The following is a 21008-nucleotide window of genomic DNA, read 5'->3' as shown; positions in this document are numbered from 1 at the left end:
GATTACTTTAAGTTGCTTTGGATAAAAGTGTCTGCTAAATGGCATATAGTATATTATTATTTTCCCCCTTGTCACACGCATAGACGGACACACAAGCACACACACACGTTTTCACTCTCTCACACACCTTACTTCCTGGTCGAGGTTTGATGGTCAAACAGTGGGTGCGTTAGAGCGCATAGTTTGAGTGTTGCAGGGAAGCTAAAGCATATGTTCATATTCCTGTGTTGTATTGAAGTTTAAAACATGGTTTACCAAGATTATTGATGTGTGGATATGTATCATGTGTAATATATTTCCTAAATGTTTTTGTTGACCTTTTTCATGCCTTTATTGAAGTTAATTGTCAATTATGTAATTGGTATAGTTTGTGATGCATTCTGGGTAATGTTACTATAAGACACACACACAGCGAAGCATTGCATTATGTCCTAAGACTGGTACAGGCGGCCTGCGTAACTAAATTGAGCCTGTACATTTGCAGAGCTCCAGACTGCGACTTACACTAGGCCACTCTGTTGCTCAAATTATACTGTAATTATATTGTAACAGCACCTCTTTGAGCGTTCTTTTGGTCTTGATTTGTAGTAAAGATAATTATAATAAGAGCTCTATACTGTACAGTTTTCAAACCATGAACTTTGATTACAGGCAAAGAAATGAATGTGTTAGAAAAGCATTGTAAGTGATTGAGTTTCAGGACTCATGCAGGAGTGTTGGTGCCTCGGACATGACTCCTGACACAAAGACAAAGGTCCCCACCACTGCCGCGGGGAGCAGCCAGGCTGTGTAGAAGCCTACAGAGAGGACCAGAGAGACTAAAACCTCTCTCTTACACACAACACAGTGGGGAATTCTCACAAAAGTATGATGTGTAAATCTCAGATTTTTTTGGATGTGTTCAGTTTCATGAATCCCCCTCACCAACAAGTGTAACCATATAAGAAGTACAGAATTAAATGATGGTATTGTGCCAGATGTACTATGAGGAATTCTGCTTACCCAGCCAGGCAAAGTAAAAGGCTATCTTCTCTCCAAAGTATTCTCTGATGTGGTCCAGTGGCTGGTACTTGTTCCACTTAGACCAGTGGGCCCAATACTGGAACAAGACCTGCCTCTGGTTGAGCTCATCTGGACACGCCTCATACTCTGGCAGCTCAAATGGGCCCTGAGAAACACACACACACACGTACGCATCTACACATGCACACACAAACTCACTTGCCGCACACACAAACATGCACACGTGCACATGGATGCACACGCGCACATATACACACACACACACACACACTGCTGTAATAGGCAGATGTCATTATGAGTAGCGGTACATTAAGAATGTATCTGACCTAGGTCTCCCGGGTGGTGTAGTGGTCTAGGGCACTGCATTGCAGTCCTAGCTGGGCCACCAGAGAATCTGGGTTCGCGACAAGGAGGTCCGTGGGTCGACGCACAATTGGCCTAGCATCGTCCGGGTTAGAGAGGGTTTGGCCGGTAGGGATATCCTTGTCTCATCACGCACTACCGACTCCTGTGGTGGGCCAGGAGCAGTGCACGCAGTGCACGCTAACCAACTCAATATTAGGAAGGTGTTCTTAATGTTTTGTACCCTCTGGGTGTATATCTGGGGTACGTCCATCACTACACAACACATGGGTAAAGATATAAAAAGGTCAATGGATGCACTCACTATACGGTGTCTCTGTGTGTTAGTGAAGTAGGTGTCATTGTCCTCAAAGCCAAGGAACCTGAGAAGGACAAACAGAGCCAGGTTAAACCTGTAGTCATTTGTACACATACAGTAACAGACAGCTCTATGAGGATCAGCACGCAATGTGGCTCAACTAAAGTTTGAGGATCCTCAATCAAAACCTATATTAGGAACAAAACCTATATTAGGAAGTTTCATTTACATTTTATTTAACCTTTATTTGACTAGGCAAGTCAGCGAAGAACAAATTCTTATTTACAATGACGGCCTACACCGGCTAAACCCAGGCAACGCTGGGCCAATTGTGAGCCGGGGATTGGGATTCCCAATCACGCCCGGTTGTGATACAGCCTGGATTCGAACCAGGGTAGTGACGCCTGTAGTGACGCCTCTAGCACTAAGATGCAGTGCCTTAGACCGCTGCGCCACTCGGGAGCCCCACTTCTCCAGCTAGGTAGTCACTTCTCCATCTAGGTACTCACTTCTCCATCTAGGTACTCACTTCTCCATCTAGATACTCACTTCTCCATCTAGGTACTCACTTCTCCATCTAGGTACTCACTTCTCCATCTAGGTACTCATTTCTCCATCTAGGTACTCACTTCTCCATCTAGGTACTCACTTCTCCATTTGACTTGCGAAAGGCACAAGTGTAGTAGTCCAGTGGCCTGCTGGGCACAGACTCAGCCATGATGTTGGGAATGCATAGCTTCCGAAGGATCCAGTCAGACGTATAGAAGTCTGGGTTTGGTTGAGCCTGATACACAAAAACAATGTTCTTCATAACACACCATAGTATTGGGATTAACGTATTCTATACTACTGTATTTGGTACTAGCACTGACCTGTAGGGGCACTCTTAGAATGAGCTCCTCTGCGTAATAAACCAACACATCCCAGGGGGCGCTAAGTTTCAGATAATGGATGGATTTTTTCCTCTCTCACTGTCTCCTCCTAATGCCAAAAAAATCATTACATTACAGAACAGTCACAAAATAATGTATTATTTAGTACAGTATGTCACATAAGCATTATTAGACCATAGAACTGTCAGAGCATTAACATTAAGGAGCAATTGTCCTCTCTAAGGTAACATGCAAATATATTGTTATTGGGAAAGTAGGAAGACTAGATCTAACTACTTGTTGAGCTAGGTGATCTAGTGTACATCAAATGTACATCATATGTTACCTTTTCCAGCAGCAGGTTGGTATTCTGCAGGTTTTGGGTGAATTTGTCCCTCCATCGAGCCAGCTGAGTCTTTTCTCCATTCAGACCTGCTTCTCTCCTCCTCTGGCCCTCCCCCGACCTCCCTGACTGCTGGTCTCCAATCTCCCCCTCTTTTGGGAGCGACACTTTCTCCGTTTCACCTCCCACACTAGAACAAAGTCTGATTCAGGTTCAGCCAGACAAAGACACGAGTTAGAATTTGATTGGTGGCATTTTCTTTATATTATCTGTTACCAAGAATCTGGACCAACTCAGTGGGCCTGTGGTTAGTGTTCACCCTGAGATTGGAAGGTTGGGAGTTCGATCTCCGGACGAGTCATACCAAAGACTGCAAAAATACCAAAGACTGCAAAAATGGGATCCAATGCATCTCTGCTTAGCACTCAGCATTAAGGAGATAGATTGGGGTTAATGACGAGGAATAATGGATTTGGTATTCCAGCAAGAGATGGAGGAGTGGAGCAGGGAAAGGAAATTATAATACTATCTCAGTGGAGAGGGGGCTGGGAATGGGAGGGAAGAATGTGTGGATCTGCAGTAATCTCTGCCTTCTCTCCTTTCTCTCTGCATCATTCTCTCCTCCCTCCACAGGGACAGAGCTGAACAGAATGGTATACCATAATCCTCCCAGCCAAAAAGAAGCAGAGTTTTTCTCCATCCCTTTCAGCAGAGGAAACATGGACGTGCCCTTACACCAGTAAATAATGTAACACCTACTCAGTAAGATTTTAAAGGGTAGGGAGAGGACCAGCATTATCTTAGGGGTGGTGAATGCTGTAGGGCATATGAGAGGGGAGGGGAGTTTTCTGATCTTCCTGTCGGAGTGTATTGCCTCAGTCTTCATTAATACACACAATGTGTGTATTGGTTCTCCCACTGGCACATACTCATGAATAATTCATTATTACCAATAGAAGAAGCCCAGCCCTTTCAGCTTGGCCACACCTCTCTCACAGCCAAGTCACTTATCGGTATTGCCAAATGTGCCAATACACCAGTACATAGATACGGTCTTAACATAAGGGACCAGGGTGGGGCTTTGTTTGTTGGATTGGGATAGATTTTTCATGCCCGAAAACTGCAGAGATGTTCTGATTCAGAAGAACACACGTGCTTCTTGGTTTTTGTTTTCCATCTGCTGCTTTTCATCTCTACCCCTCCCCCATTACCGCAGTCACAACATAGGGAGAGAGAGAGAGGTGGAAGGGGGTGGGGGTAGTGTGAAATATTAACAATCGCCAGAGAGGGGTTATAAAGCTGAGCTTCTAGGAAGCTTCTAGATTTGAGAAGGGGATGGGAGGAGGAGAGAAGGGGAGACAGTGTCAATGCCACTCATGCCGGGACTCCTGCTGTTACAAGAGGAGGAACAACAGATCCTTTGTGCTCATTAAAACATGACACCAACCACTAGCCAAGAATGAGGAAACAAGCCAAAGCTTACACAGTACAACTGCATTCTAAAAGTGATGCGTGCATTCTCATGTGTCAGAAGGAGCTCCTTGTTTCCAGTAAGTTTAAAACTGGTTCATCACTCAGGAGTTCGGAATGTTACAAGCTGCCACACTTCTTGATAGGTAACATTAGTCACAAAACTTCATGCTGAACCACTGTTATAAAACAACAGTATTTTTTTGTTTTTTATACACTTGGACGAAATGGCCTCTAAGCTGTGGACAAAGGAGGAAATTAGCTGTCCAGTCTGTTTGAACACCCTAACAGAGCCTACAACTCTTCCATGTGGACACAACTTCTGCCTCGACTGTATCAGAAAATGCTGGGATGAGAGTGGTAGTATCAGCAGCAGAAGCAACGCGGTTTCCTGCTGTCCTTACTGTCGAGAGACATTCAGATTGCGCCCCACACTGACTAAGAACTCAATACTGGAAAAGATGGTGGAGAAGCTAAAGACTACTTTACTCGATACCTCTCCTGGGTATGTGTACGATGGGCCTGAAGACGTGGTGTGTGACGTGTGTACTCTTCTAGGGTCCGGGAGGAAGGCAAAGGCTGTGAGGGCCTGTCGGGAGTGTAAGCTGTCCTACTGCCAGTCTCACCTTAGAGCCCACCTGGATATCCTTCTGTTACAGAAGCACACTCTGGTGGGTGTGGTGGTCAAGGAGCTGCAACTGGAGAAGCTGTGTCCCCAGCATGACAAACCGCTGGACTTGTACTGCAGACTTGAGAGGAGGTGTATCTGTTCTCTGTGTGCAGTTGAGGAACACAAAAGCCACCAAACTGTCTCCGCTGAGACTGAACGGGCCAAGAAACAGGTGGGTTTTCATAACCAAAGGACATTTGGATAATTCAATAAATATTGTAAGTGAGCTTCTAGTCTTGAGAAAGGGATAGGGTGAGGATAGGGGGAGGATAGGGAGAGGATAGGGAGAGGATAGGGATAGGGAGAGGATAGGGAGAGGATAGGGGGAGGATAGGGAGAGGATAGGGAGAGGATAGGGATAGGGAGAGGATAGGGAGAGGGGTAAACAGTGGGAGGACATCAGCTGTCAAGTCTGTTTGAACACTCTGACATCTTCCATGCCGACGCAACTTCTGCCTCGACTGTATCAGAAAATGCTTGGATGAGAGTGGTAGTATCAGCAGCAGCAACAAAGATTCCTTCTGTCCTTACTGTCGAGAGACATTCTGCAGGTGCCCCACACTAAGAAACCAATGCTGGAAAAGATGGTGGAGAAGCCAAAGTAGATTACTTTGCTCGACTGAAGACGTGGTGTGTACTCGTGTAGAGGCTGGGAGGAAGGCAAAGTCTGTCAAGGCCCGTCGGGAGTGTAAGCTGTCCTACTGCCAGTCTCACCTTAGAGTCCACCTGGATAACCATCTGTTACAGAAGCACCAGGGATGCAAACTGCTGAGGGCCCAAAAAGGTCACTGAAACATGCAAAAAATCCCTGCTTGGGGGAAATGCAGGTTAACTAATTAAACAAAAAATAATATGATTTACATGATCAGTCTGTGTGTAAAATGAAAAGTGGTTAATGTGAACCTAACTCACAGCTAAAAAATGTAAAGAAAGCAATCCAATGTTGTTTGTTGCCTAGACTTTACTGCAATTGAGAAAGAACAATACACAAATATTGCAGTTAGCCATGCCATTCTTTATAATAGAACGTGTGTGACCACACGCATCTAAACACATTTTAAAGTAGAAATAGAATTAAACAAATATACTTTCTATTTTTGCTCTATAATAGTGGCCACTAGACATCGATCAAGTGCACAAAACTACATGTGTGCAGAAATAACATTCACTGAGTAAAACATGTTATAATCCCATTCACACACAAGTGTTACTGTCAAGTTCAACACAAAAGCAATATCTTTGGGCTACACTGCAAATTATTACATTGTACACGTTCTGCTTATGGACATCTGTTCTACAATGTGCCAGCATTCTTTGTTGGAATAATTGATCTCTTTCAGGCAGAGAGTACAGCTGGCATACCCCTTCTTATCCACTGTATTGAAAAAGTGAGAAAGAGGGAAAGTCTATGGTGTTCCTTTCACCTCTATGGTGGCATCCATCTCAAGCCAGGCCCAGCTCCAGATACACTTGTTTAATAACAAGCAACGCCCAAGTTTCACCTAATTCTCTCATTCTGAAAATTAACCATATACTGTAGAGGGAAAACATTTGTTCACAGTAGTTCGTTTGTTAGCTAACTATAACTAGTTAAAATTTCACACAGATTGCCAAGGTCCAGTACGCAACAAACATTAACGCTTTATAACTTGAGGAACGGCAAGGGGTCATAGCGAATTGTCAATTGTCAAGCAGCAGGTGGGTTTTCATTTGTATGTGGGTAATTAGATAAATATTGTCAGTGAGTAGCTCCATGAACAAGACCTCTAGATATGCACAAGTGGAACATTTAAAGTAAATTAAAGTATGATCTGTTGGAACGAGAGTGGTAGGTGTGGGACAGTATGCAATGTTTTGAATACAGTTCCAACTCAAACCTACTGTTCTTAGGTCAGTATGGCCTACCATATTGCATGTTGGAGTGAGAATTATTATGGCCTTCTTAACTGAAATGTATGGGTTTGTTCCTTAAGGCACTGTTGGCAGTGGAACAGATCAAATCCAACAGTAAACTCCAGATGAAAGAGGAGCTGCTGACACAACTGGGAGATGCTGCGGGATCTCTTAAAGTGAGTTACAAAAAAGTAGATAACATTACTGAGTCACCATTGAGTTTGCCACCCTTCGGCTTGCTGTGCCAGTGGAGGCTCGTCCAGGCAGGAGGATGGTCCTCCTCATTAACGTATCCTATGTTCCAAAATAGAGCCTTGATGATGACATAAAATGATTGACTAAACAACTAGGATGCTGTCGACTAAACAGAATATGATATGTAGGTTCCCATTCTCTTACTAACATACCACTTAGAATGCATGCCCGGACCATTGCTAAGTAGTACTATGGTAGAGTGAATATTGGAATAGAGCCCATGTTTGACTGTACTCCCACTCCCTGTAGGGATTTGCACAAGCTGCAGTGGAGGTCAGTGACATGATCTTCGTTGAGCTGATCCACTCCCTAGAAAAGAGGAGAGCAGAGGTGAGGGACTCCATCAAAGATAGGGAGAAGACTCTGGCTGCTCAGGCAGCAAGAGCAGAGACACGACTGAGACAGGACATAACAATACTGCAAAGGAGAAACAGCGATCTGGAGAAACTCGCCCAAACACAAGACAGCATACTCTTTCTCCAGGTAACTTCCCTTTGGGACACACACACATGCCATCCCCCAGGTGGTAGTGCCAACCGGGTCTCAATGCTGAGCCAAGTCTTTATAAGCTGACACGTGCACACAATTAATGCTGCATTTAGATGGTATGAGGTAGACAGCAAACAGGATGACATTGTTTTCAATGAGAATATGACGGTAAATGCCGTTGAGGCTGGCGGTGAATGGTGTCAGCAGCCACGGTAGACGGGAGTTGCCGCCAGAGTTCAAATATTTCATATATCTGCCTTAGCGTTGTTTTCTGCTGGATGTTGATTTGCACTGTTTAACGGAAATCACCATAGCAACGCGTACCGTCTCGCTGGCTTGCTTTTGCCGCCACCCTCTCTTGTTTTCTTGTCCCCCATGCTGACTGTATGATGGTTTTTGCATCAATCATCTAAACGCAGCCTCAGTCAGTTTTCCAGCTGGAAAAGCTGTGCGGCTGCTGGTTCTATGGGCATGCCTTTGTTTCTTTCTTTTTGTACATATTTATGTTTTGTCATGATCTGAACAATTAATAATCAGCTTGGTCAAGAAAGAGCTGGCCCTGGGCCTAAAGTAAAGTGGCAGTCTCATGGGTGCACAGTCATGGCTAAAAGTTTTGAGAATGACACAAATATTAATTTCCACAAGGTTTGCTGCTTCAGTGTCTTTAGATATTTTGTCAGATGTTACTATGGAATACTGAAGTATAATTACAAGCATTTCATAAGTGTCAAAGGCGTTTATTGACAATTACATGAAGTTGATGCAAAGAGTAAATATTTTTTCTTAGGCAAAATTGTGAGTGAGCTTGGCTGAGAAGCAACCCCACACATGAATGGTCTCAGGATGCTTTACTGTTGGCATGACACAGGACTGATGGTAGCGCTTACCTTGTCTTCTCGGGACAAGCTTTTTTTCCGGATGCCCCAAAGAATCGGAAAAGGGATTAATTAGAGAAAATGACTTTACCCCAGTCCTCAGCAGTCCAATCCCTGTACCTTTTGCAGAATAACAGTCTGTACCTGATGTTTTTCCTGGAGAGAAGTGGCTTCTTTGCTGCCCTTCTTGACACCATGCCATCCTCCAAAAGTCTTCGCCTCCCTGTGTGTGCAGATGCACTCACATCTGCCTGCTGCCATTCCTGAGCAAGCTCTGTACTGATGGTGCCCCAATCCCGCAGCTGAATCAACTTTAGGAGACGGTCCTGGCGCTTGCTGGACTTTCTTGGGCACCCTGAAGCCTTCTTCACAACAATTGAACCGCTCTCCTTGAAGTTCTTGATGATTCGATAAATGGTTGATTTAGGTGCAATCTTACTGGCAGCAATATCCTTGCCTGTGAAGGCCCTTTTTGTTCAAAGCAATGATGACGGTACGTGTTTCCTTGCAGGTAACCATGGTTGACAGAGGAAGAACTGATTCCAAGCACCACCCTCCTTTTGAAGCTTCCAGTCTGTTATTCGAACTCAATCAGCATGACAGAGTGATCTCCAGCCTTGTTCTCGTCAACACTCACACCTGTGTTAATGGGAGACTCACTGACATGATGTCAGCTGGTCCTTTTGTGGCAGGGCTGAAATTCAGTGGAAATGTTTTTTGGGGATTCAGTTCATTTGCATGGCAAAGAGGGACTTTGCAATTAATTGCAATTCATCTGATCACTCTTCATAACATTCTGGAGTGTTTGCAAATTGCCATCATACAAACTGAGGCAACAGACTTTGTGAAAATGTATATTTGTGTCGTTCTCAAAACTTTTGGCCACGACTGTACATTCAATACCTCGTCACGCACGTTTACTTCTCACATTTATGCACACATCAAATCAGGTTACAGACAGTTAACTAAGACCCTAGACTTAGTGAGTGCAACGATATTAGCAGGCCAGTTATTGGTTTCGTAACAGTACATAATAAGGAAGGTATGAGACCAAAAACTGAAATTATACCAAAAGAAGAAAAAAAACGAACTTATTGATTAATGCTTCTCTGGTCTCTGTAGAGGTGGCAACCCATCAGCCTGCTGCCGGATCGTGAACCTAGTGTTATCAGTGAAAGACATTCATTTGGAGCTGTGATGTCAATTATCACTGAATTCAAGGAGCTGCTTAAGGACATGAATGTTGACTTCTTAGAAAAGATTAAACAAGCAGGTTAGTAAGGTAACTTAAACGTTTTACTTGTGAAATTGGTGGCAGCGGTGAGATTTTCTTCAGTCTGTGAATGGAGGATTGTTCTGTTTAAATGGAAAGATAATACAAGAATACAAACTTACAATAACCTATTTGGGCATTTCTTGATCCTCTTTGCAGTTGCAAATGTGGACATTTTGGAATCTCCAGTACCCATGACCAAACCTCAGGGCAGGCAAGGTAAGACATTTGCCTCTCGTCCTTTTTCCTGCACACCAAAGAATGAAAATGAAATCATGGATTTTCCACTTTTTCTTCAAGTGAGAAGAGCCCATTCTGAATGCCAGCCAATGCCACCGGTGCCATTGCAAAAAGCATGGAGCAGTAAGTGTATCCTTATTTTCGTTGCAGAATATTATTTATTGAATGTGGACCCTAAGGTAGTGTCTCTACAACTAGTCGAATGCCCAATCTGTTAACTAAAATACTAACACTCGTCTCTCCAGTAAGCAGAGATTTCACATTTGGAATTCCTAAGACCAGACCCGACTTCTTACACTGTGAGTCATTGTAACAGAGTTATGGCTTTGCATGTACAGTAAGGCTAGTTTTAACAAGAAGGAATGTGAAAGAGAATAACCCGAACAGTGAAGACTGTCGTCTCTTTTTGTTCAGATGCTTTTCAACTCACTCTAGACACTGATACAGCACACCGCAACTTGTGCTTCTCTGACCAGAACCGCAAGGTGACTCTGGTCAAGTCCAGAGGTCAATCCAGGACCAGGTCACGTCTCCCGAAGACCTTTGACTTCTGGGAACAAGTGCTGTGCTGGGAGGGCTTGACCGGTTCCCGTTACTACTGGGAGGCAGATTGGAGAGGCAAAGGAGTGTTCATTGGAGTGACCTATGAGAGCATTCAGAGGGGAGGCAGGGGACTAGCGTGTGGCCTGGGGTACAATGTAAAGTCATGGAGCTTACAGTGCTCTGACACCAGTTACTCAGCATGGCACGATAACATTGAAACCAAGATCACTGCCAAGGTCTCATCCCCTAGAATAGGGGTTTATTTAGATCACAAAGCAGGAATTCTGTCTTTTTACAGCATATCTGACTCCTCCATGATTCTGCTCCATAGTTTTTTGTCAGAGGACTTCTCAGAGCCACTGTATCCTGGTTTTGGTGTTGGGGTACAATCCTCGTTGATACTTTGCCAATTGGGGAGACAACGACAATTGAGGACATAGACATGCCAATCACTCTTTGCAACTGACTTGTAAGATTGTTTCACATATTATTAGGCTATTTTGCATTCAGAACGACAATGATCCCAATCTGTAATGTATCAAAGTTTTGTATCAAGCTGCTCAGTGCCATATTTGTTATCCTTAGCTATCCAATCTTTTCTGATCTACAAGTTCCAAGGGGTTATGGGGGCTTCTGGACATGGTATCCCTCATGGTGTTGATCACAAGAATGCTTTAGTAGTAACCACAGTTAATAACTGTTACATTCCGGTACATAGATACATGGGATTTAGATAGCGCTTCCAAAGACCAAAAGGTGCCTTATATTAATTTCAAAGAAACTAAAATCCTAACAAAAACACAGCTAAATTAAACCGAAGCAAAACAGGAAACCAAAAAAAGGCTGCTGAGAGAATAGTCTAGTCCTTTACTCTCCATAGTCATAGTTACAAGCCAGGCATCCACAGACGGCAGGGACTTTGTTCAATAACTTAGCTTAGAACACCCGTGTTAAGGTCATTAAAACAAAGACTAGTTGTTGAAAAGCTATGGTTTGAATTTCTTTATTCATGTTGTTCTATTCACAAGGTTTTTTGTACATTCATTATTAGCAATATAAAAACACTAAATACATGCAGGTTTTAGTGTGATGATCACAGGTTATCATACAATAGAGCAATCCCATTAGTTTCATACATTTCAAATAAAAAAAAGACAGCTAAACACAATACAAAGAATATATATATAGATATAAAAACAAACGTAAAAACTATTTTATTTTCACAAGTAGTCAATCAAAAGAAGTAATCCACCATTGGCCAGCAATGTCCAACATTTAAATTACTGTTCATAAAGACAAACTTCACTTAACTCTGGATATGAAGCCAAGATGCTTCATATTTCCTTTCCTCAATCAAATATTGACAAACCTTTCAAATACTTAAGTATCGCAATTGTACATTTCTCTAGAACATAATTTAACATTCTTACTTCCAGTGAGCTCTCTAACTCCACTGCTTAGAAAACTAAGGGATAAGTACCAACAAAAGAAAGGGGATATAAAATAGCGGAAGTCAGTTGAAACTAAAATGTAGGACATGGTTTCTCTGGCTTGAGGTGTTGGGTCTTTTCTGCATGGGATCTAGGGTACTACATTTAAATTATTTGTAACATTTCTAACCTGAGAAGCTATACTCTGGGATGTCGGCTTCCCACGCCTACAGAAACAGTAGAATAGAATACTATAATGCAATTGGAGGACAGGGAACACACACATTGTGTATTCACAACCCAGCAAATTAATTTCACTGATTTTTAATCAGCCAGCAGCAGTATAAGGCCACATTCAAGAGTAGTAGTTTATTTGGTCAAAACGGGGCCTGAGGCCATTATCGCCAATCAAATGAAGGTAATGAAAAGGGACACGATTATTAGGAGCAACAGGCAATTAAACTGAAAGCCTCCAGAAACATTCTCCTGATGATTGAAGTAAATTCCACAGTAACAGAGTGATCCTGAGACTCAAGATTTTTCACTTTAAAAAAATCTATGGTGAACAAAAAACTGATTGCAAAATTAAACAAACCACAACGATGACTTTTAAAAATTTTAATTGAAAATTTGACAAACACATTTACTGTTCAAGTAGATGTGTTTTTGTCAAATGTTCTGTGGAAATAGTTCAAAGTAGTCCTTGTGCAGAGTTGTATGGTTTGTTTAACTTTACAATCACCAGTTTTTTGTTTGGCATACATTTTAAAGTCTTAGCATCACTCTGCCCTTGAGCAATTTCAGGATAGCCATGGCATTGGATAAATTCCCCTCTTGTCAACAGCAACACAAAAATCTTACTTTCACATAACATGTCTACATAAATAATTAGCTACATTGTCAAACAAATGAATGTGAGGATTTGCATTTAATTATGTGGGGGATACATTGTAAGGGGTAAATTGGATTAATGCGATGACAAATCATATGAATAAAGTAGTGTCATCTCTAGTCAAACTGCTTTTTATTTATTTACTAATGCATATGGACTGGTTGTACTATAACTACTGGACTAAAAGCAATGGTCTGTCATTGCTCAACAGAGTCTCCAGAGCAATAAAATGACACGTTGTGCAATAAAGTAGGGATGCACTGATGCCTCCACCTGTTGTAGAACATTGACATATCCCACATCTTGACCAGGCCACTTGCAACACATACAATGCAATGACAGACACTCCCCTCAAAGGATAGAGGTGTGTGCCAAATGACTAGAACAAACCACGCAAAATAAAAGCAAATATATCCCCTTTATAAATTGCATACAATTAGACTCACATAACAGGTCGTGTTACAAATAAACAACTATTTGCTCCCATTGGTGCTTATATTTAAAAGCAGCACTGAACATGAACTTCGCACAGAACCCCAATGAACTTATCAATACCCTCAAATAAAATCACCACGGCTGAAACCCAAAAGCAATGTGCAATCTCGCATTCAACAGCAAGTTACTCTCTCCTCTCATCCTTCTTGTTAAAAGTGTATCCATGCTAGGTTGAGACCATTCTCCGCTCTGATACTTTAATATTAACTTTGACCATCCAACCCGACATAACTAAAAGGTGGAAAACCCAATGGTAAACCAAGACGGCCGACCAAGGCAAGAGATGAGTGCTGTAACTAATAGTGTATGCCACTTCAAGTGACTGAAGAATAACTATCACAACCTTTGCATGGGAGAGAAGGGTTTTGTTTGAGGTATTTGACAACAGACAAACCTATACAAGACTAAATCAATGTAGGTCTGGATTCATGGAGAGATGGGCAATGTACATTTGCGTAAGGATTGATAAAAATACAATACTATAATTCAATACTATACCGCGTTTTACATACGCACTAGACATGTAGTGTGTTGGTTAAGGTTCAAAAGAACCTCATATGTGAGTGAACGTCTTATTCTATAACGAGTGCACCTCCTCCCCTGACGGCCGACTCAACGAGAAGAGGAAAGTCAAGCAGAACGTACATACATACATACATACATACATACATACATACATACATACATACATACATACATACATACATACATACATACATACATACATACATACATACATACATACAGGGCTGGCACAACTACCGTGTAATTGTGTAACTGACGATTATGGATGAAGACAATCATGAAAATAAAATAACAGTAAAAAATGTTTTTTTTTGTTTTTACATTGAATGAGCTGACTGAAGACAGGACCACAGGCATTGTGCAGTTGAGTCCCTTTCAGAGGTAACATGGACTCTTTACAACATGATGAAACTTTGTTGCTCCTTGCTGAAACAAGCAAGATGTTTTAGCAACAGTCTTCAGTTGCCTAGGCAATGACCCCCTCTCTGCAGAAGCAGCACGTGCAGTAAGGAGCGAAGGAGAGGAGAAAATTAGTGTTTAAAAAAAAAATTATACATATATATATTATATAAAAAACATTTTGCTACTCAAACGATTAAAACAGTGACCAGTCATTTGCCTGACCAATAACCGTCATCCAAAATGCCATGACTGTCACAGCCCTACATACATATTTGTGAAGGCCAGGAGTGTGAACAGAGATTCAAACTGCTGTCTGTCTCGCAACATCCCATAAAGACACATCCTCATATGCTTAACTTACCGTATACTCTTCATAATGTAGACACAACGGAGGGTGCGTTTCCCTCTATCTATATGGCTGTTTTCATATATGTAACAGGTTTGGTGTGAATTCCATTCAAACTCAGTCACCCAGTTGAAATTAAATTTGACAAATCCACATAGAAAATAATGGTACATTTTCTATTCACTTGCAGAATTGATAACATTTGAATGCAATTGACTATGACCCTGATGTGTAGAGTAGGAATAGATAGGAGTGTTAGTGAAAGCCTTTTGTCCTATCTGTCCATCCACCAGTCTGTCAGCACCAGGGCTCTCTCTGGGCACGTCCCCGGGCAAGGCTGTCACTTCTCTGCCAGGCACTCCTCATCAGAGCCAAGGCCTCGCCACAATGCTTCTGCACCGACGGCTCTGACACCCTCCTACGAGGCAGACACACCTGGATCACAAGAAAAGAGGGTTGAAAAGAAAGTGCGAGAGACAAAGAGAGCAAGAGAGGGACAGAGACACAGGGAAATCATGTTATTGAGCTGATCCTTTTTTACCGTGATCCTTGCCTGTCTCAAACCCCTTCCTCTTCGATCCTTCTCTCCCTTACCTGGAAAATGTCTCTCCAGGCACTCTCTAGCGCCTCCAGCAGGCGGTCTCTCTCCTCACATCCGCTGAAGTACAACACCCAGGGAGGCAGGAACTGAGCCCTATCCACTGCAAACTCCTATATACAGAGATAATAATAATAACAATAATAATTATGGCAAGAGCAATACAGACAAAGGCAATGCTACCAAATACTAATTGAGTGTATGTAAACTTCTGACCCACTGGGAATGTGATGAAAGAAATGAAAGCTGAAATAAATCTTTGACATTTCATTCTTAAAATAAAGTGGTGATCCTAACTGAGCTAAGACAGGGAATTTTTACTAGGATTAAATGTCAGGAATTGTGAAAAACAGTTTAAATGTATTTGGCTACGGTGTATGTATGTATTCTCGGCCCTCACTAGCATGAAAACTAAATACAGGCACAGACTGTGTGCGGAAAATTAAATAAGACAACCCAACATTGCAAAGTTATGAGCATCCTTTCAAGCACACCCTTCTCATTAACCTGTGGTGAGTTATTCACAATTTTTGATTAACAAATAAGGTTTTATATGAAAGATGGTTAAATAAAGAGCAAAATGATTGATTATTATTATATTATTATTTGTGCCCTTGTCCTATAAGAGCTCTTGTGACTTCACACGAGCCGGATTGTGACAAAAACTCAGTGTGTGTGTGTGTGTGTGGGGCAGGCTTACAATGATGGCAAAAAAAAAAACATTTGAAAGTGTGCTGACCCTGGTGCTAGAGGGGGTAGACAGCTGGAGGTTGAACGTTTGAAGGGGTACGGGACTACAAACAAAGTTTGGGAACCACTGATCTACAAGATTCTTCATATAATTAAAATGCTTTTATAGTGGTGGCATGTTCAATAGAACAAATTCAATTTTAATTGAGACAAAGAGAAAAGACTAGAGGGCACAGGCAAGTGAGGACAAGGCAGGCGTGAGGTGACTCACAACAACACAGTATTCTTTGTCGTCCTCCAGACTGACAGCAGTGACATCAGAGAGATCAGCTCCGCCCAGCGAGCGGAAGAAGCTAGTCTGGCAGTCCTGGTGGCATGTCAGCAGCTTCCTGTCTGTCACCACCAGGCAACAAGGAATACACGGTGTGGGGGCCACGCCCTGGGGGATCACCTGAAGAAAGAAGGGAGGTTTAAATAATAAAAACAGCTATGGTGGGGGGTGATATAGGGAAACCAGTCTAATTTATTGATAAAATACAGATATACATAACCTATCTACTTCAGAGCTACTGTTAAAACGACAGATTTTTTTCTGGACCAAATTCTGGATTAGGTGGTGGGCATGGCAGGGTTGTGGCCAATGATGCAGTTTTAGATGCCCTCCTGTTGGCTGCAAAATGTAGCTTTTAAAGCTAATTTCCTGCAATTCTACACATTTTGCCATGGCTTATGTTATCCCGAGTGACTCAAACATACAATCAATGTGTGCCCATGCCATGACAAAAATATTGTTCGTTCTCTAAGATCTTTTTGAAAAAGTATATTAGGTCCATTATGATTTCGGCATACTTTATATCGTTTTAATCGGTTAAGTTCACACTGAAAACCTTTTTCTATCCCGGAAATGTTTATATAAAAAAGATTGGATATAGACGGTACAAAAACAACAACAATTCTATGTAGAAAAACCATGAACTAAATGAAAACAAACATATTTCTGATTTAAAAATCAGAGAAAGATTCCTTGTCTGCAGTGAATCTTTGATTGAACCTGGAGGAACTGAACTCAATGTTGGGAGATAGGGAATGACATGGTGTGGGACAGTTCATGCAAAAATATTTTTTAAATCTAGTAGGGTTTTCTTCCCCTCATGGCTATAGCATGGCAAAATCTGCATGGTCAGCCATGCTCACTCTCATTATTCTCACGGTGCATGCGTGTCAGAGTGCAGCGTGTGTGTGTATGCCCTCACCCCTTTGGAGACAGACTGGCAGAGCACCAGCATCCAGTCGGCCATGTCTCCCTCATTGTCGGCACTCAGCTCCAGAGGAGGCCGCTCTGTCAGGATCACCTGGAAGGCATGAGGCTGCTCTGTGCTGTTGGAGCGCCGGCAACCTCCGCAGTACCCGCCCCTGAGAGAGCGAGGAAGGGTGGGAGAGAGCACACAGAAGATGGTCAAACAAGGAAAATAGGAAAAGTCAATAGCCTACTATTTACAAAAATATATATTTTCATAGCAGTAGATACCCAACTATTGGTATTTCATCAAATTATGACTTTGGAAAATTCAGCAAAATAAGTGCAATCACCTACGTTTGAACCCAGTGCAATTGTCCAAACAACTTGATCCATAAAAGCGCTAGGAACAGATCCATTCCCTTGTGGAAACAATCCCATCATAAACAGACACAACACACATGTTGGAGGATGAGCAGTAACACAGCGTGCATGCCTTACCCCATAGTGATGGACATTAGTGGTGTCGCATCAGTCTTCTCTGTATACTGGTAGAGAACCCCTTTGCTGAACAAGGACAACAGGAACACATACTGAAATATATTTAAGCAATAAGGCTCAAGGGGGTGTGGTATATGGACAATATACTACAGCTAAGCTGTTAGTCCCCCAAAACCCATGAGGTGCCTTATTACCATTTTAAAAAGGTTACCAATGTAATTAGAACAGTAAATAAGTAGTTTTAATTCATACCCGTGGTATATGGCCTCATATACCATGGCTTTCAGCCAATCAGCATCCAGGGCTTGAACAACCCAGTTTATACTATTGCTTTGAGCACAATGAAATGTGCAAATGTATAATTATATTATTACATTGAATATTGCAGTTACATTAAAATAAGAACAGGAATGTGTTACTGTAGCTGTGCTTCAACCTGTTCAAGTAAAGTTACACGTAACATTCTATAACAAACGTAATAGAAGGCAGATATATCAGTAACACTTCCTGGAAAACGCATCCAGGTACAATGCTTTATTACTTGTTATAAGCAAGCACGAGACTGTATGATGTCTTATTATATGGGCTTATTAAAGGTGCAATATGTAGCTTTATGGGCAACCCAACCAAATTCACACAGAAATGTGAGTTATAGATCCGTCATTCTCATTGAAAGTCTTATAAGCGATAGATCTGTTTTATGGGTGCTATGTTTATGCTTACCGTCCTTAACTTTAGTTTTTGCGTCTTTTTTTACTTTTGATTTTGTACACTAGCTTCAAACAGCTAAAAGATACAATATTTTTGGTTATTGAAAATATATTACACAGAGGTTTAGACGTTACAATGATTCTCTACACTGCTTGTTTCATCACGTAAACAGAAATTAGGCAATCAGTTTAGAACTTTAGCAACCAAGCAATGGCAGAGTGATTTCAGCATATTGTTCCTCTAAAAGCCTATGACTGCCAATACATACCTCAGTACGAGGTAACAGCTCTTCCACAGCTCCTTGCCCAGGTAGGTGGTGCATGCTCTGTAGAGTAGGGGGCCCTCTTTAGTGCTGGACGAGTCGCCAGCGCCCACCAGGGCTGTCTGGGTGGCCAGAGTCACATCCATGGGGTCCTCCCAGTGAATCAAAGAATACAGGCGAATGATCACTTGAGATACCTACACAGACACAACACATCATTACACAAGTGTATCCCTTGTCTATTACACATTGTTGTACATGTGTTGAGCATACTGATTGAGTTGGTGATGTCTGTGGCTAGTCATAGCTATGCCTATAACCACTCCATCAGATCCATGATTGATGAGAGTTAAGTGTGTATTGTAATGTGATTCCAATCAAAATAAGACTTCATTTCATGAGAGCATAAAATCAGTATACAGGCATTCTTTCAAAATGAAATGTGTTTATTTGTATATTTTAGAAATGAAGGACGTGTGCAGGCCCAGCTAAGTGAGACAGCAAAAATTGATGGTCCTCACCTCACAGTGGGACTCCTGGGAGACAAACTTGGTGAGGGCCAGTTTCTCCATGGTGGCGTCGGTCAGCACAGAGGGGTAGGGGGGCTCCCTGCACCCCTTTATCATGGCCGACGTCAGGGCTGCCAAAAAACAGCTGGGGAAGAGAGAGAAAGAAAGAAAAAACAGGATGGTGGGTTAGAAGAGAGGGGGAGGGATAAAGAGTAACTTATTCTGCTTCTCTTCTCCTTCATTCATACTGATATGGAAACATATGCGAGAGCATGTCAACTAGGAAGTTGCTTTCCACAGTCCAGTCCTTTAGAATTAGCACAGATGGAGGAAAGGAGATGGGGAGAGGAAGCCATTTTAGACTGTGGAGATGCCGCCAGGGAGAAGGAGGGAGAGCAGATTAGAGGAGGCACTCACACAGTAAGCGATGAGTCGGCCGTGTCCAGGAGGAATTGCCGTCTTCTGTTGGTGCACACCAGCAGGAATGTCTGCTGGTCCAAGCCCACCTGAGAGACGGACAGGGAGAATAACACAGCACAACTTAGTGGACTGGACATTGACAGTAATTTCCTTCTTGTCGTTTTCCCTTCTTCTGTCCATCAGCTTTTTAGGTGGAGTTCTTGTTGCAGCAATGTGCAATATAAAAGCAATCTTTTCATTTTTTATACCCATAGACTTCCGGTCACTTCCCCAGAGTCAGTTCATCGGACTCTGGGGAAGTAAATAAAAGGCCCTCATAGCCAAAATCCTAAAGTATCCCTTCAAGGCATCTTTCATGCACTTCCCTCATACAGTCCAAAGTACTTCATAAAATTATATGGTGGCATCAACACTATTTGGAAAATGAAACTCATTACAAGACTCTAGTCCATAAACTAAGCATTGGGATTTTACTTTTGGTAAATTGCTACCGCTGCACATATGTCTATGAAAGATCTACTACAACTTGCATTTGAATGACAGACAGTTGAATGACAGAAAGTCACAGTCAACGGTTTTCAAATTGGTTGCAAGATTGTCGGCCATCTTGGAATTCCCATAAACAATGACTGGAACAACTTGAATCTAGCAAACTCATCATGAACCATCTGACCTCATGAACATTGTGACCCTGAAGCTAAACATTGACCAAGACAACCCTAAAGCTAAAACTTGAAGAAAAAGTATTGTGTCCTTGCAGCCATTCGACATTACAAGAAACAATTCACAGACAATCCTGACACTAGACAACATATCCCAGCAGTATAGACAACTTACAGAGACAAAGTCCAACTCATTGTAAGAGATGGCATCCTCTACTGTATAGGGCTTTTCCGCTGCACCTGAAAGAGCAAGAGAGAGAGTGTTTAAGTGTGGGATGAACAGACAGACAGAGAGACAGACAGACAGCTACAGTGCATTCGGAAAGTATTCAGACCCGTTGACTTTTTCCACATCTTGTTACGTTACAGCCTAATTCTAAAACTGATTACAATACCCCATAATGACAAAGCAAAAACTACTGAAATATCACATTTACACAAGTAAGAGCAAAATATTTACATTTAATGGCTGCCTTTTGACATTGCTTGTCACGCTCTGTCCTATCTATCTACAGTGCATTTGGAAAGTACTCAGTACTTTGTTGCAATTACAGCCTTGAGTGTTCTTGGGTATGACGCTACAAGCTTGGCACACCTGTATTTGGGAAGTTTCTCCCATTCTTCTCTGCAGAGCCTCTCAAGCTGTGTCAGGTTTGATGGGGAGCGTTGCTGCACAGCCATCTTCAGGTTTCTCCAGAGATGTTAGATCAGGTTCAAGTGT

General features: G+C 42.1%; 2 protein-coding genes and 1 long non-coding RNA gene across 11 annotated transcripts in view; 1 reads left to right on the top strand and 2 right to left on the bottom strand.

Moving 5' to 3' along the window:
- Window positions 1–997: 997 nt before the first annotated feature.
- Window positions 998–3315, bottom strand: LOC118359790 (uncharacterized). Its single transcript, XR_004820749.2, has 4 exons — window positions 2903–3315; window positions 2557–2665; window positions 2334–2468; window positions 998–1748 (listed from the first exon to the last, which is right to left on the bottom strand). It is a non-coding gene; the product is annotated as an uncharacterized LOC118359790 (long non-coding RNA).
- A 1004-nt stretch (window positions 3316–4319) lies between these two features.
- Window positions 4320–11471, top strand: LOC118359786 (tripartite motif-containing protein 16-like). Of its 2 annotated transcripts, none has more exons than XM_035738521.2 (8): window positions 4320–5211; window positions 7013–7108; window positions 7437–7670; window positions 9674–9824; window positions 9984–10043; window positions 10125–10187; window positions 10310–10363; window positions 10479–11471. In XM_035738521.2, the coding sequence occupies exons 1-8, from the start codon at window positions 4597–4599 to the stop codon at window positions 11045–11047; spliced, it is 1842 nt and encodes a 613-aa protein (XP_035594414.1). In that variant the 5' UTR covers window positions 4320–4596; the 3' UTR covers window positions 11048–11471. The 2 variants fall into 2 exon arrangements, with proteins under 2 accessions (XP_035594414.1, XP_035594415.1); XM_035738522.2 differs by having other exon boundaries at window positions 4321–5211; window positions 10541–10673.
- A 123-nt stretch (window positions 11472–11594) lies between these two features.
- Window positions 11595–21008, bottom strand: part of LOC118359785 (pleckstrin homology domain-containing family M member 2) — a 28822-nt gene continuing 19408 nt past the window's right edge. For 2 of the 8 annotated variants that reach the window (XM_035738513.2, XM_035738514.2), the window contains 9 exons: window positions 20463–20527; window positions 19623–19711; window positions 19218–19350; window positions 18703–18893; window positions 17724–17789; window positions 17239–17398; window positions 16257–16436; window positions 15292–15408; window positions 11595–15132 (listed from right to left, as the gene is read on the bottom strand). In XM_035738513.2, coding sequence (XP_035594406.1) covers window positions 14995–15132; window positions 15292–15408; window positions 16257–16436; window positions 17239–17398; window positions 17724–17789; window positions 18703–18893; window positions 19218–19350; window positions 19623–19711; window positions 20463–20527 — 1139 coding nt within the window. In that variant the 3' untranslated portion in view covers window positions 11595–14994. Of the gene's footprint in view, window positions 15133–15291; window positions 15409–16256; window positions 16437–17238; window positions 17816–18702; window positions 18894–19217; window positions 19351–19622; window positions 19712–20462; window positions 20528–21008 lie in introns of those variants that run through there. The other 6 variants (XM_035738517.2, XR_004820747.2, XM_035738519.2 and 3 more) reach the window with 6 other exon arrangements.

Source organism: Oncorhynchus keta, chromosome 27 (genome assembly GCF_023373465.1).
Source record: "Oncorhynchus keta strain PuntledgeMale-10-30-2019 chromosome 27, Oket_V2, whole genome shotgun sequence".
NCBI classification, from domain to species: Eukaryota; Metazoa; Chordata; class Actinopteri; order Salmoniformes; family Salmonidae; genus Oncorhynchus; species Oncorhynchus keta.
The sequence above is the reverse complement of the archived record's forward strand: the minus strand, read 5'-3'. Positions and strand labels throughout refer to the sequence as shown.